Source organism: Geotrypetes seraphini, chromosome 1 (assembly GCF_902459505.1).
Source record: "Geotrypetes seraphini chromosome 1, aGeoSer1.1, whole genome shotgun sequence".
In the NCBI taxonomy this organism is placed as follows: Eukaryota; Metazoa; Chordata; class Amphibia; order Gymnophiona; family Dermophiidae; genus Geotrypetes; species Geotrypetes seraphini.
In genome coordinates, this window is record NC_047084.1 from 382,999,110 (window position 1) to 383,014,582 (window position 15,473).

The 15,473-nt window shown below is 44.9% G+C and overlaps 1 protein-coding gene across 3 annotated transcripts in view; it reads right to left on the bottom strand.

The window, feature by feature from the left end:
* LOC117346482 (alpha-1,4-N-acetylglucosaminyltransferase-like) overlaps positions 1-15,473 on the bottom strand; it is a 152,087-nt gene that overhangs the window by 35,080 nt on the left and 101,534 nt on the right. For all 3 annotated transcript variants that reach the window (XM_033916143.1, XM_033916152.1, XM_033916134.1), the window contains exon 2: positions 9,547-9,976. In XM_033916143.1, the coding sequence (XP_033772034.1) occupies positions 9,547-9,945 (399 nt within the window). In that variant the 5' untranslated portion in view covers positions 9,946-9,976. The remainder of the gene's footprint in view (positions 1-9,546; positions 9,977-15,473) is intronic.

Sequence of the window (15,473 nt, forward strand, 5' to 3'; positions counted from 1 at the left end):
TCCCAATGCCACCATCATAACTAATAACGTCATGTCGCCCTTTTTTACCTTACAATGAGGCACCCGACAGGGTTGCCCCCTCTCAACTTATCTTTTTAACTTAGCTCTGGAACCTCTTCTATTAGCCATTAATTCCCACGAAGACATCTCGGGTATTCTACACAACAACACCGAATATAAATTATCGGCCTATGCAGATGACGTGCTCCGTTATCTCACCAAGCCCAAACACTCCCTTCTTGCCCTCTTTCAACTGATCCAATCCTTTTCTTCATTCTCTGGTTACAAAATTAATAAAGCATAAAACGGAAGTATTACCCCTTAATACGCATTCTTACCCTGAATCGATCCAAGAATTTGACCTGCTATGGTCCTCGTGGCACATCAAATACCTAGGAATCAACTTATATATCTCTTTACCCGCAACAATCAAACATAATAGTGATAACTTGATTAGTACTCTTAAATCACTGTTACAATCTTGGCATCCTCTTCATATTTCCTGATGGGGTAGAATAGAAACAATTAAAATGGTAGTAGCTCCCAAAATCAATTTTATACTTAGCATGATCCCCCACCTATTTCCACCCCTTTTCTATAAACAAATAGACAAACATATTTCTGCTTTTATTTGGAATCATAAACCACCAAAAATTGCTCTTAAGAAACTTAGAGCTCCGAAAGACAAAGCAGGAGTCTTTATTCCAGATTTCCTAACCTATCATAAAGCCTTTATTCTACAACAAACCAGTCTCTGGTTTATCTCCTTTAATATCTATCTCCCTCTCTGGCTAAGATTTGAATATGCTCTATATCCAGACTACCCTTCGCTTGTTCCACTAATAACCTCTAATGCCGTACATCATAATTTAGACCCTCTTGTTTCCCAATCTATTAAGTGTCTAATCGAACTTGATAATATACTAGATACACCCCTTAGACACTCAACACACATATCCCTCTGGCATAACCTATCTTTTTTTATAAACAAAATGCCCATATTTTGGCTTACGTGGGCTGGCCTTGGTATTCGTTATTTAACAGACATTTGTACTCACAACTCCTGGCTTTCTCCGAACTTCAGGATAAATTTGGCCTACCGGCCTCAGCATTTTATCAATGGCTTCAACTTTCCTCTGTGATCAAAAAATCTAAAATTCTTTTAAGAAACAAGACAGGAACCCCTACCGTACTTCATCTTCTTCCTATACTCTCCACTATAGGACATATTGCATCTAAAATTTACAAAATTTTCATTAATTCACAAACTACTACCCACATCCCCCTACAAAAATCTTGGGAATCGGATTTGAATTGCCAACTCCTGGATCGTCAATGGGAAGTTTTATGGTTCAAAACAATTCGAACCATCTCTTCAGCTAATTCAATGCAATCTATGTTCTTCCTCCACAAATCCAATTGGACTCCGCAAAAATTGCATGTTGCAGGTCTACTACCCTCAAACAAATGCTGGCACTGTAAAATACATCCGGGTACCCTACTGCATATGCTCATTGATTGTCCACATATACACAAGATTTTTGGGTCAAGATTTGGTCCATTATACAGAAAATTTTTAATTTGGTTTCGGTTTTCTCCCCTATCATAGTTATATTTAAATCAGAGACTCCTAGACTTAATATACCGACATCCCATCATGCACTATTAAACACACTTCTTATTATAGCTTTGCGACTTATACTAACTAACTGGAAATCACTAGATTCACTCAACGAACACTTCTGGTTTCAATCCGTCTTATTACAACACAAACGTGAGCTATTGATATCTGTTACCACGCCTCTTTCCACCAAATTTCGTTCAAAATGGGCTATCTTTAACGATTACCTAGATTCTCTCTAATATTTTAACCTTATTATTATTTTTTATATCTTTATTATATATCTTTACTATATTATTATTTTTTATTTTTTATATGCCCCTTTTCTCACTCTTCTTTCTCTTCTCTTCTTTTTCCCCTTAGGCCTCCAGGGGACTCTCTCTTCTCTCCCCTCTCCTCTTGCTTTAATTCCCTCCCCGCCCTTCCTTCTCCCCTTTTTTTTCCTCTCCTTCCTTCCTATTTTTCCCAGTTTTCTGATTTTATACAACAACTGGAATTTATTTCCATCGTATATATTTCTTCTTTTCTTGTTGTGCAAACAATTTTGTAAAGAACATAAGCAATGCCTCTACTGGGTCAGACCTGAGGTCCATCGTGCCCAGCAGTCCGCTCACGCGGTGGCCCAACATGTCCTAGGACCTGTACAGTAATCCTCTATCTATAACCCTCTATCCCCTTTTCCAGCAGGAAAATTGTCCAATCCTTTCTTGAACCCCAGTACCGTACTCTGCCTTATTATGCTCTCTGGAAGCGCATTCCAGTTGTCCACCACACTTGGGTAAAGAAGAACTTCTTAGCATTCGTTTTGAATCTGTCCCCTTTCAACTTTTCTGAATGTCCTCTTGTTCTTTTATTATTCGAAAGTTTGAAGAATCTGTCCCTCTCTACTCTCTCTATGCCCTTCATGATCATGTAAGTCTCTATCATATCCCCTCTAAGTCTCCTCTTTTCCAGGGAAAAGAGACCCAGTTTCTCCAATTTCTCAGCATATGAAAGGTTTTCCATCCCCTTTATCAGACGCATTGCTCTTTGAACCCTCTCGAGTAACACCATATCCTTTTTAAGGTACGGCGACCAATATTGGATGCAGTACTCCAGATGCGGAGGCACCATTGCCCGATACAATGGCAGGATAACTTCTTTCGTTCTGGTTGTAATACCCTTCTTGATTATGCCTAGCATTGTATTTGCCTTCTTAGTGGCCGCTGCGCACTGTGCCGTCGGCTTCATTGTCATGTCCACCATTACCCCCAAGTCCCTTTCTTGGATACTCTCATTTAATAACATCCCTCCCATCTTATAGTTGTTCCTCGGGTTTCTGTTTCCCACATGTAATACTTTACATTTCTTAACGCTGAACTTCATCTGCCATCTCGTCGCCCATTCCCCTAGTTTGTTCAAGTCCCTTTGCAATTCTTCGCAGTCCTCTTTAGTCCGAGCTCCACTAAATAGTTTAGTGTCGTCCGCAAATTTTATTATTTCGCACTTCATCCCTGTTTCTAGATCATTTATGAATATATTAAATAGCAGTGCCTGAGCACCAAGCCCTGCGGGACCCCACTCGTGACCTTCCTCCAGTCTGAGTAGTAGCCCTTCACTCCTACCCTCTGTTTCCTACCGGCCAACCAGTTTCTGATCCATCTATGTACGTCTCCTTCCACCCCATGGTTCTTCAGTTTCCGGAGTAGGTGTTCATGGGGCACCTTGTCAAAGGCTTTTTGGAAATCTAGATATATGATGTCTATGGGGTCTCCTTTGTCCATCCGTTTGATAATTCCTTCGAAGAAGTACAATAAGTTTGTTAGGCACGATCTCCCCTTGCAGAAATCATGTTGGCTGGTTATCAGAAGTTCGTTTCTTTCAAAATGTACATCGATGTTTTCTTTTATCAGTGCTTCCGCCATTTTCCCTGGAACAGAGGTCAGACTCACCGATCTGTAGTTTCCCGGGTCACCTCTTGATCCCTTTTTAAAGATGGGCTTAACGTTGGCTATCTTCCAGTCCTCGGGATCATGCCTATTTTCAGGGATAGAATGCAAATTTGCTGCAGTAGTTCCGCTATCTCTTCTTTTAATTCCTTCAGAACCCTTGGATGGATTCCGTCCGGACCAGGGGATTTGTCAGTTTTTAGTTTTTCTATCTGCCTGCGCACATCTTCAAGGCTCACTTCCATGGATGTTAATTTTTCAGCTTGATTTTCATTGAAGAATTGCTCAGGTTCCGGTATGTTGGTTGTGTCTTCGTTTGTAAATACAGACAAAAAGAACATGTAAGTCTTTCTGCCACTTTATTGTTCATTGAACTTAATATTGTTAAAAATTACTTTGTTATTCACTTTTTTCTTTGTATTACACTAAAAACTTTTAATAAAATTTCAAGACAAAAAGATATAAAAAGGATGGAGTGGGTCCAGAGGAAAGCTACTAAAATGGTGCGTATACTTTGGAGGAAAGGCAGGAGAGGGGAGAAATGATGGAGACATTTAAATACCTAAGTAATGTAAATGCGCAAGAGTCGAGTCTCTTTCATTTGAAAGTAAATTCTGGAATGACAGGGCATAGGATGAAGTTAAGTAGTGATAGGCTCAGGAGTAATCTAAGTAAATACTTTTTTACAGTCTCCAGGTAGAGGAGGTGGAGACAGAGACTGATTTCAGAAAAGCCTGGGATAGTCATGTAGGATCTCTTAGAGAGAGGAAGAGACAATAGTTATTGTGGATGGGCCATTTGGCCTTTATCTGCTATCAATTTTCTGTGTTTCTTCTGTCTGACTGTTGGGTATGTACCAGGATGGCCATTTTTTCATGTCATCAGTAGGTCTCTAAGTGATGGAAATGAGATGAGTCTCTTCCATCCTACCCACCATACTGAGGATGAACAGTTTCCATGACAGTTGGATCTTAGGGTGCTCCTAAGCGAGTCCTTTCTACTTTGGCTTCTGGATATTCTTTTTCGCTGCTTTTCTAGTCTAGACCAGTGTTCTTCAACCTTTTTACACCTATGGACCGGTGGAAATAAAATAATTATTTCGTGGACCGGCAAACTACTAAGACTGAAATTTTTTTTTTTTAAAAACCCATTGCCGCCCCGTCCCCGCGAGCTCGGTCCCACAAACCATCTGATCCCATCTGCACAAGCCTCAAATAGTTATGATTTTATATTGAACATATTTTATTAAAGTATAAAATGAAACAATATTATATACAATTGTCATTTTATAAATACAAATAATACAGGGCAAAGATCAACAAAAACCCTGTCTCCCCTCCCCTTCACATATATCCCCTCTACTATCAAGAAAACTGAATAAGCCAAATTATTACAGAATGCTACACAAATATCAAGTAACAGAATACCACAGTCACACATGACAGGAATGGTGTTAGGGGAGTGGAACTAGGGCAACTGCCCCCTGGTCAGAGAGAGCCCTAAGCCAGCTGGAAGCTAAAGAAGCACTGCCTGGGCTTTGCACTCCCCAGTTATGTCTAGCAAGATACATATTTCAAATCTGATATATTTGAATCACAAGATAGAAATAAAATTATTTTTTTCTACCTTTTGTCGTCTCTGGTTTCTGCTTTCATTGCCTTTTCACTCTCTTCCAGCCAGTGTCTGCCCTAAGAACATAAGAACATAAGAATTGCCACTGCTGGGTCAGACCAGAGGTCCATCATGACCAGCAGTCCGCTCACGCGGCAGCCCTCTGGTCTAAGACCAGCACCCTAACTGAGACTAGCCCTACCAGCGCACATTTTTGTTCAGCAAGAACTTGTCTAACTTTGTCTTGAATCCTTGGAGGGTGTTTTCCCCTATAACAGCCTCTGGAAGAGCGTTCCAGCTTTCTACCACAGAACTTCCTTACGTTTGTACGGAATCTATCCCCTTTCAACTTTAGAGAGTGCCCTCTCATTTTCCCTGCCTTGCAGAGGGTGAACAACCTGTCCTTAGCTACTAAGTCTATTCCCTTCAGTACCTTGAATGTTTCTATCATGTCCCCTCTCAATCTCCTCTGCTCAAGGGAGAAGAGGCCCAGTTTCTCTAATCTTTCGCTGTACGGCAACTCCTCCAGCCCCTTAACCATTTTAGTTGCTCTTCTCTGGACCCTTTCGAGTAGTACCGTGTCCTTCTTCATGTACTGTGACCAGTGCTGGACGCAGTACTCCAGGTGAGGGCGTACCATGGCCCAGTACAGCGGCATGATAACCTTCTCTGTCTCTTCAGTCCAGCATCTGCCCCTTCCATTCACTGTCTGTCTTTCCCTGCCATCTCTCCTCCTGCCTCCCCCCCCCCCACAATTTAGTCTGGCATCCATCATCTTCCTTCTGTTCCCCTCATGGTCTTGCATCTCTGTCCTTCCCTCCTGCCTGTGGTTTTTAGCATCTCTCTCTTCTCATTTCCTCCACCCAGATCCGATATCATTCTCTGCTCTCTCTTCCCTTTTCTTCTCTGGTCTTCCTTCTCTATTTTCTGCCTCCATCTAAATTAAATTATTTCTTACTATTTAGTCCCGTTTCCCTCTTTTCACTGTGTCTACCCACAGCTTGTCACCCCTTTCCCTCACCCCTCCATTATCTTACTATTTTCTTCCCCCTTTATTTATCTCCTCCTTCCCCACTTTCCCCACTTTCCCCTCTTTCCCCACTTTCATTCAGCATCTGCTCTCCCCTCTCAACTGACATCCATCTGCCTTCTGCTCTCTCTCCCTTCTTCTCACTTCCATCATCTGTCCCCTTCTCTCTCTCATCTCCTCCATTCCATCATCTGCCCCTTCTCTCTCTCATCTCCTCCATTCCATCATCTGCCCCTTCTCTCTCTCTCTCCCCCCCAACTTCCATCATCTGCCCCCTTCCCCTCACCTTTGCGGGTCACTTTCTTTCCCCTGAGGGTGGCTCATGTCAGAGGGGAAGCTTTGGCCGAGCAGAACCGCTTGCAAGGAACAGTGGAACTTACTTGATTGATGTCGATGCTGGGGCCCGTTGCCGTTTGAAAGAAAAAAAAAAAGGGACCTGCAAAGGCGAGAGGAAGGGAAACCTCCAGGACAGCTGCTCTTTGCCCTCTTTCAGCGGCCCAAGAGTTCAGACCAACAGCGGCAGCTCTGTGTACTTTTAACTTCGGCACAGAGCTGCCCCATAAGCAGTAGTTTAGCGCGGTTTCATGAGGCAGCCTCGATGATGCGATGTGGGCCGGCCTAGCAAAGGCCCCGAGGCTGCCTCATGAAACCGCGCTAAACTACTGCTTAGGGGCAGCTCTGTGCTGAAGTTAAAAGCACACAGAGCTGCCGCTGCTGGTCTGGAGGTGCGGAGAAAAGGCAGGAGGCAGGAGTCCCGATGAAGGCAGGAGTCCCGGCACAGCGACTGCAACAGGAAGTTGCAAATCAGCTGATGCCGGCCTTCGTTGCGGCGGGGACCGAATCCTTTGCGGACCGGCAAGATTTTTTTGCGGACCGGCGGTTGAAGAACTGTGGTCTAGACAACACCCCCCCCCTGAGTCGTCTTCTCACTCTAAGCAAAACACCTCCTTTATTTACCTAGCTAACTTAGGGGTAATACCTCTCCCTATCTGGATGACTTAGCTGGCCATCAGGTGTATGTGTGGGGGGGGGGGGGGGAACTTTCTCCCCTGGCTACTTTCTAATTCCCCTAGGCTTCTGTAACATCTCTCCTCTCAAATATTCCTTGTGAGGGAGTCTATAGGATGCTATCACTTCTCCTCAATGACACTCCCTTACAGTATCAGAGCCACCTTTAAACCCCTTAATCCTGCCCAAGGGGGAAATGATACAGAAGGAGTAGAGCTAGGAGGGTATGGTCCAGGAGTATAAAAGGTCGAAACAGAGCTACTTTAAAGAGACCCAGAGGGAATCAGCAATGCCCACTGCAGATGCCTCCACCCTGAACCTAAGAAACTGTAACCCTTATGTTCAGGTAGACCAAGTTGAACTTGGAACCTTGAAGAGTCTGTTTTTTGGCCTAGTCTGTTGCAGGACAGCTTCATGTTCTCACTAGAGACTGTGCTGGTAACTCTAGATCTAGGGACCTGAGTTGCTGCTGAGTTGAGAAACATTCATGTCTGCTGAGGCCCTGCAAGAACAGGCCGCCCAAGGACACTGCTAAGTTTACAGAATTAGCTTTGAGTTTTGATTCCTCCCTTCCTGTGAAGTGAACAGAAGCCCTTACAATATATTTTCAATATATATTATTTGCTTTCTCTGTAACTTGCTGAGTGTGTGTGGCTTGTCTTACCTGGCTCCATGGCATCCTGGCCTGTAGAGACAGGGCTTTTTACTGCATGTTTATTTCCCTCCCAGAGGAATGGAGGATACATCCTGTGGCTTTAATGGACAAGCTGGCTCCTCATCCTTTACCTCAACACCTCTGAAGCAGAGATGCCAGAATGTTCATCATTGGGAACTCCAGAGAGAAGATGATGGTGAACTACTACACTAACATTACAAGATTATTTTAGAGTAAACTAGCTGATTACCCGGCGTTGCCCGGATATTTATTTATCCCAAAATGTCCAACCCCCTACATGTCCCACCCCACTATGTCCCACATGTCCCACCCCCCACGTTACCCCCCCACATGTCCCATATGCCCCACCCCCATGTCCCAACCCCCTATCCTCCACATGTCCCAAAGGAATGTCCCTCTCTATGGGGCTGAACTTAGACTTAAATGGCATCGGGAGTGTCGGTATTCATCTCTGCGAGCCCGAAAACTATGGGTTGGACATAAATATCTGTCGCTTTTGATAATTTTAACATATCACCCCTTTCCCACCCCCACAGTATTTTACCCCGTCCCACCTGCACAATATTTTTCCCCAGATAGTAAGTCATATGTGTACCAAGTTTGGTTAAAATCTCTCCATGCGTTTCAGAGTTATGCTGAGTATTCATCTGTGAGCCCGAAAACACTATGGGGTAGATACTAAAATCTGTCATTTTCAATCATTTTTACATATCCCCCCCCTTTCCACCCCCACAGTGTTTGTCCTCAGATAGTAAGTAATGTGTATGTCAAGTTTGGTTGAAATCTGTCCATGCATTGAAGAGTTATGCTGGAACATACATACATACACACACACACACACACATATATTCAAATTATAATGTGAAATATTTGACAAAATGAATACAATACAATTAACGCAAAACTTGATTATAAACAACATTTTTAGTTTCACCTCCAGGAGCAAGAACATATAAATTCTTGGGTGAACCCACCCTTGAGCAAGCAACATAGAGTTGTGGGCCGCGAGACCCCCAGAACATATCACCCCAGGTAGTGAGGGATCTGCATACCAAGTTTCGTTCAAATCGGTCAAGCCGTTTTTGAATTACAGTGAGAATGGCAGCTTTTTACATATTTTCCATTGACATGAATGGGTGAAATCTGATTTTCTGTTTGTAGCTCCACCCACGTGTGCAGGTGGGCCGCGAGACCCCCCAGAACATATCACCCCAGGTAGTGAGAGATCTACATACCAAGTTTCGTTCAAATCGGGCAAGCCGTTTTTGAATTACTGTGAGAATGGCAGCTTTTTACATATTTTCCATTGACATGAATGGGTGAAATCTGATTTTCTGTTTGTAGCTCCGCCCACGTGTGCAGGTGGGCCGCGAGACCCCCAGAACATATCATCCCAGGTAGTGAGGGATCTGCATACCAAGTTTTGTTCAAATCGGTCAAGCCGTTTTTGCGTGATCGCGGCACATACACACACACATACATACATACACACATACATACCTCCGATTTTATATATATAGATTACAAAGAGAAAAAAATTTAAAAATTGGAAAGAAAAGAAACTGAAACTAAGAAAAGTTAAACTAAATGGAACAATGCTATTATGAATAAAAATATGCTTCAGATTTTCATGGATCTTCAATTTCAAGTTAAATATAATGAAAAATGTTACCTTTTGGTACCAAGAATAGAGAGGAGTGTTGTTAAAAACTTCTTCAAAGTCTAAGGGAAGGATTTGGATATTTTTAATAGATGATAGCAGTTGAATGGCCTTGTAGAAGGAATTCTTGTTGATAGTCTCACCTTTGGCCAGTCCTTTCATGAAGAAATAAATAGTTCTTTTGGGGTACATTTGAGATGCTGATTCTACAGCACATACTACTAAAGAGGAGGGTTCCAGTTTCTCTGTAGTCTCAACAAAAAAGATTCCATGATCAGGTTTAATAGTACCTTCAGCTGTTAACTGCTTAGTCATGGATTTGTACAATGTCCATAAAGGCTCCATATTCATCCAGTAGATAGTAGAACAAATAAACACGAATAAAAGTGAACATAGTATTCTTGATTTCATGACCGATTCTTTGGAGTGACCACAGTGGCACCTATTTAAGTAATAAGAGATAAAGAAAATGACCAAACATTAAAAATATAAAAATATCCATTAAAAGGAGTTTAAGTCAAATTATTAGTAAACAGTAACACACTCAGCCCTAGTAAATTTACAGAGCTCAATTTTTGAGCCTACAGTAGCTCTCAATGGGTCCCTTTTACTAAAACCTAGCACACACTAATTGCTAAGAAGCCCATTTTATACCTATAGGCTTCTTAGCTAAAGTTAGGCACCCATTATAGAATCACATGTAGCACTGCCTAAGTATGCTTTACACAGCGCTAAGCATTATAAAATTTAGGTACACTATAGTTATGCCAGGGTTTTCTTTGCCTAATTCACAGAGGTGCCTAACTTGAAAACATGCCCATGATCAGCCCCTAACCATGCCCACTTCCAGTGTAGGTGCTTTGGGCTAGGTACCTACCGTATTTTCGCGGATATAACGCGCGCGTTATACGCGTTTTTACCTACCGCGCATACCCCTCGCGCGTTATACGTGTGAGCGCGGTATACAAAAGTTTTTCCACATAGTTCCCACCCCGCCCGACGCCCGATTCACCCCCCCCCCCCAGCAGGACCGCTCGCACCCCCACCCCGAACGACCGCTCGCACGCGCTCCCACCCGCACCCGCGATCGGAGCAAGAGGGAGCCCAAGCCCTCTTGCCCGGCCGACTCCCCGACAATATCGGGCCAGGAGGGAGCCCAAACCCTCCTGGCCACGGCGACCCCCTACCCCCACCCCGCACTACATTACGGGCAGGAGGGATCCCAGGCCCTCCTGCCCTCGACGCAAACCCCCCTCCCTCCCTCCAACGACCGCCCCCCCAAGAACCTCCGACCGCCCCCCCAGCCGACCCGCGACCCCCCTGGCCGACCCGCACGACACCCCCACCCCCCTTCCCCGTACCTTTGCTAGTTGGCCGGACAGACGGGAGCCAAACCCGCCTGTCCGGCAGGCAGCCAACGACGGAATGAGGCCGGATTGGCCCATCCGTCCCAAAGCTCCGCCTACTGGTGGGGCCTAAGGCGCGTGGGCCAATCAGAATAGGCCCTGGAGCCTTAGGTCCCACCTGGGGGCGTGGCCTGAGGCACATGGGCCCAACCCGACCATGTGCCTCAGGCCGCGCCCCCAGGTGGGACCTAAGGCTCCAGGGCCTATTCTGATTGGCCCACGCGCCTTAGGCCCCACCAGTAGGCGGAGCTTTGGGACGGATGGGCCAATCCGGCCTCATTCCGTCGTTGGCTGCCTGCTGGACAGGCGGGTTTGGCTCCCGTCTGTCCGGCCAACTAGCAAAGGTACAGGGAAGGGGGGTGGGGGTGTCGTGGGGGTCGGCCAGGGGGGTCGCGGGTCGGCTGGGGGGGCGGTCAGAGGTTCTTGGGGGGGGCGGTCGTTGGAGGGAGGGAGGGGGGTTTGCGTCGAGGGCAGGAGGGCCTGGGATCCCTCCTGCCCGTAATGTAGTGCGGGGTGGGGGTAGGGGGTCACCGTGGCCAGGAGGGTTTGGGCTCCCTCTTGGCCCGATATTGTCGGGGAGTCGGCCGGGCAAGAGGGCTTGGGCTCCCTCTTGCTCTGATCGCGGGTGCGGGTGGGAGCGCGTGCGAGCGGTCGTTCGGGGTGGGGGTGCGAGCGGTCCTGCTGGGGGGGGTGAATCGGGCGTCGGGCGTGGTGGGGGTAGGGGGTCGCCGTGGCCAGGAGGGTTTGGGCTCCCTTCTGGCCCGATATTGTCGGGGAGTCGGCGGTCCTTCGGGGTGGGGGTGTGAGTGGTCCTGCCGGGGGGGGGGGCAGGGCAGGGCGGGTAAACGGAGAGTCGGGACAGCGCACGGAGAGTCGGGGAGGGCGAAAGGAGAGTCGGGGTGGCCAGAGGAGAGTCGGGGCGGGCGAAAGGAGAGTCGGGGTGGCCAGAGGAGAGTCGGGGCGGGCGAAAGGAGAGTCGGGGTGGCCAGAGGAGAGTCGGGGCGGGCGAAAGGACAGTCGGGCAGCATGCGCGTTATACCAGTGAGCGCGATATACAAAAGTTTTTATACATAATATTGTGGTTTCTGCGCGCTATACCCATGTGCGCGTTTTACACGGGTGCGCGTTATATCCGTGAAAATACGGTACATTTTTATAGAACTGAGTTTTTCGAGTTAGGCACCTAACTTTCTTTTTTAAAAAATTTTTTAATCTTTATTCATTTTCAAACATACAATAAGGGCTCCTTTTATCAAGGTGCGCTACGGGGGTTAGCGCGTCGGACATTTCATCACATGCTAACCCCCGTGGCACACCAAAAAACTAACGTCTCGTCAATGGAGGCATTAGTGAATAGTGCGGCAGGCGGTTGAACGCGCGGTATTCGGCACGTTAACCGCCTGCCGCAGCTTGATAAAAGGAGCCCTAAGTGTATCAATATGTTCAAACAAATAATCATAAATACATCACTTAATAATCATCAATAGTACAAATAATTTGCTATTATGTTCCACCCTTCCCACCCCTTTCTATTATATAATCAAATACCTTGTACAATATATAATAATATAATAATAAAATTATCCCCCCACCCCCTCATAATTGAACCTGTAAAATTAAGGGAAAAAATGTCATCTAATCAGTACAATATTTTGTTAATGGCTCCCACACATCTTGAAATTTCCTAAAACACCCTCGCTGTATTGCAATAAATCTTTCCATTTTATATGTGACATAAGGAATTCCACCAAAAATTATAATTTAGTCTACTTCAGTTCTTCCAATTATAAGTAATTTGTTGAATGGCAACCCCAGTCATTATAAGTAATAATTTGTTATTGTTTGAAGAAATCTGACTTTTTGCTCTCATTGCCATACCAAACAGCACAGTATCATATGATAATGCCACAGGGTTGTGTAATAAACAATTAATTTGGTCCCAAATTGATTTCCAAAAGGTCATAATAGATGGACAGTAGAATAACAATTGATCTAAAGTAGGCACCTAACTTTCAATTAAGTCTAATTAAAGCTGATTGTTAGGTGCAGAGTGCCAAAACAGGAATTGATTAAGCCTATTGCTCAATTAATTTAGGCACTGATGTCAGTTCTTAACTTAAGGCGGACATTATAGAATCAGGGCCCAATTCCATTAGCACACGCTATGATTTAGTAAAAGGGCCTCAAAGTTAGGAGCATAAATAACTTCTGTTCAGTGAGTGGTGGAAACCAAAAAAAGCAAATCAAACCTCGCACCTGCCCCCTCATGGTGGCCTTTCAAAATAGCTGCTGTGACCTCTTCCAGTAGCTCTTGGTAGGGGTCGTGTTAGATTTTTTTTTTAAGAGAAAAGTATTTTTGTATGTCCAGAGTAGCCCCCAATATTCATTGCCCTGCACTGAATATCAGGCACTAGATCTGCCAGCATCAGTTGCCATCGGCTGAATATTGGGGGGAATGATGCTATTGCTTTTTTGATAAATTTAGGTTGTACCCTGCCCTTCTGTTGCATATCTTCATTATGATTTCCTGTCTTTCATGGCTGTAAAGAGGAGAAGGCGATCTGGACATGAAGCCTCAAATATTGATGAAGTCTTTAATTGAGGAGAAAATTGTGCTTTCACCCTTCTAAGTGATCTTTAACTTTGCTGAGTAAATCATCACTAGTGATGCACAAGAGTGCTGTAGATTTTTCACATCATTGAATTGTTGTCTTTTCCAATCTAGCTCAGGATTCTAATCAAGGAATATCATAATTTGGGTTCTTTGTATTGCAAGGTCACAAGGACAAACAGAATGGAGTGATACAGTGGGACCAGAGTCCTATTAACAATAGTTTGTCTAACAAACATCTGCAATTAGAGAGCTTAGGGCTAACTGGTTGGCCTGCTCCATCTAAAAATGTTGATTCATTGCCCCTCTCTAAGGAAGCAGATTTTCTGGCTAGTTGTAGAATTAGTTGGTTATGCATATCTTAAACAAGATGGTGCAGTCTGCTTTCTTGGGAAATGATTTTTTTCAGCAGCAAAGTCCTGAAGTAGGACAGCCTGCTTTTGCATTGGGGTGAGGTGCTCCGTTATGGACACATGGACGGGTCCCACATCCAGACTACTTTCTGGTCCAAAGCCATCCTTTTGAACCAGTGCTGCAGTCTCGGGCACCCATTTTTTCAGCAAATTGACAGGAAATATCTTGGATTGGTTTCTTTTCCTGGGCTGTTCTACCATGCAATTTACAGGGCCAGTTTTTGCAATGATTTCATAGGAGCCTTGCCATTTGTATAACAACTTGTTGTCCACGAAAGGTTGTATAACTAGTACTCTGTTCCCAGGCTGGATAACACGTTGTATTGTTTTGCTATTAAAGGTCTGAGCTTGTCTCTTCTGTGCCTGTTCCAGGCACAGCCAAGCTACTTTTCCCATTCTTCATCAATGATGCAGCGGCACAGAAAAGACCCCAGTGGGGAAGGCAGCAAAGCAACCTGTTCAGTGCTGCCACCGCTGTTATTTGGAACAGAGGAATGTCGACCTTGCAGTGGGAGGGTTGGCGGGGTTCTCCTGTGCAGGGTGGGATGGAGTAAGAAATGGAAAGATGCTGCACATGGGAATGGGTTGACGGGGTTATCAGGATTCTGCTGCATGTGGGGGATGGGAGGGAGAGATGGAAAGGTGCTGCATAGGGGGATGGGTTAGTGAGGTCGTAAGGGTTCTTCTGCTCAGGGGCTGGGAGAGAGATGGAAAGATGCTGCCCAGGGGGATGGGTTGGTGGGGTCATCGGGGTTCTGCTGCACATGGGGGATGGGAGGGAGAGATGGAAAGATGCTGCGCAGGGGGATGGGTTCACGGGGTCATTGGGGTTCTGCAAGCTCAGGGCTCCCACTGATTCTGCATTATGATAAGTTGTATAATTTCTAATACAAAATTATAACTTAATAATAATAGAAATGTAATATATATTGTGTATAAAACTCCCTATGAACCCTCCCCGAATCCTCTTCCTCTCCCCCGCAATTACCATCCCTGGAAAAATTTGCTTCTATAAAAGCGGTCCTTGGTGTCAAAAAGTTTGGGGACCACTGTTGTAAATCCATTTGATGTGAATAAATTATGTTTTTATGTAACCCGCTCACATTTGAGATGAGCGGATATAAATGTTTTAAATAAATAAATAAAATGTCTCTAATGGCGAACATCACATAGGGTAGAAGGGAATCACACTTTTTACCATCATTGGATATGACCTTTTGGAGCATTTGTTTGAAGGTTTTATTAAACTGCTCCACCAGGCCATCTGTTTGAGGATGGTATATCGAGGTGTGAAGCATCTTGACCTTCTATAGAGCACATGCTTGCTTCATGATTCATGACATGAAAGTGATAAGTTGGTCTGTATTCCCATGTGGGCAAACACTTCCCCCAAGGCCATTACTATGATGGTGATCTTCATAGTGCATAGCGCAATTGCCTCTGGATAAGGAGTAGCCTAATCCAACATAACTAGGATGTACATTCAAGAGGTCTGACAAAGTCCATGGC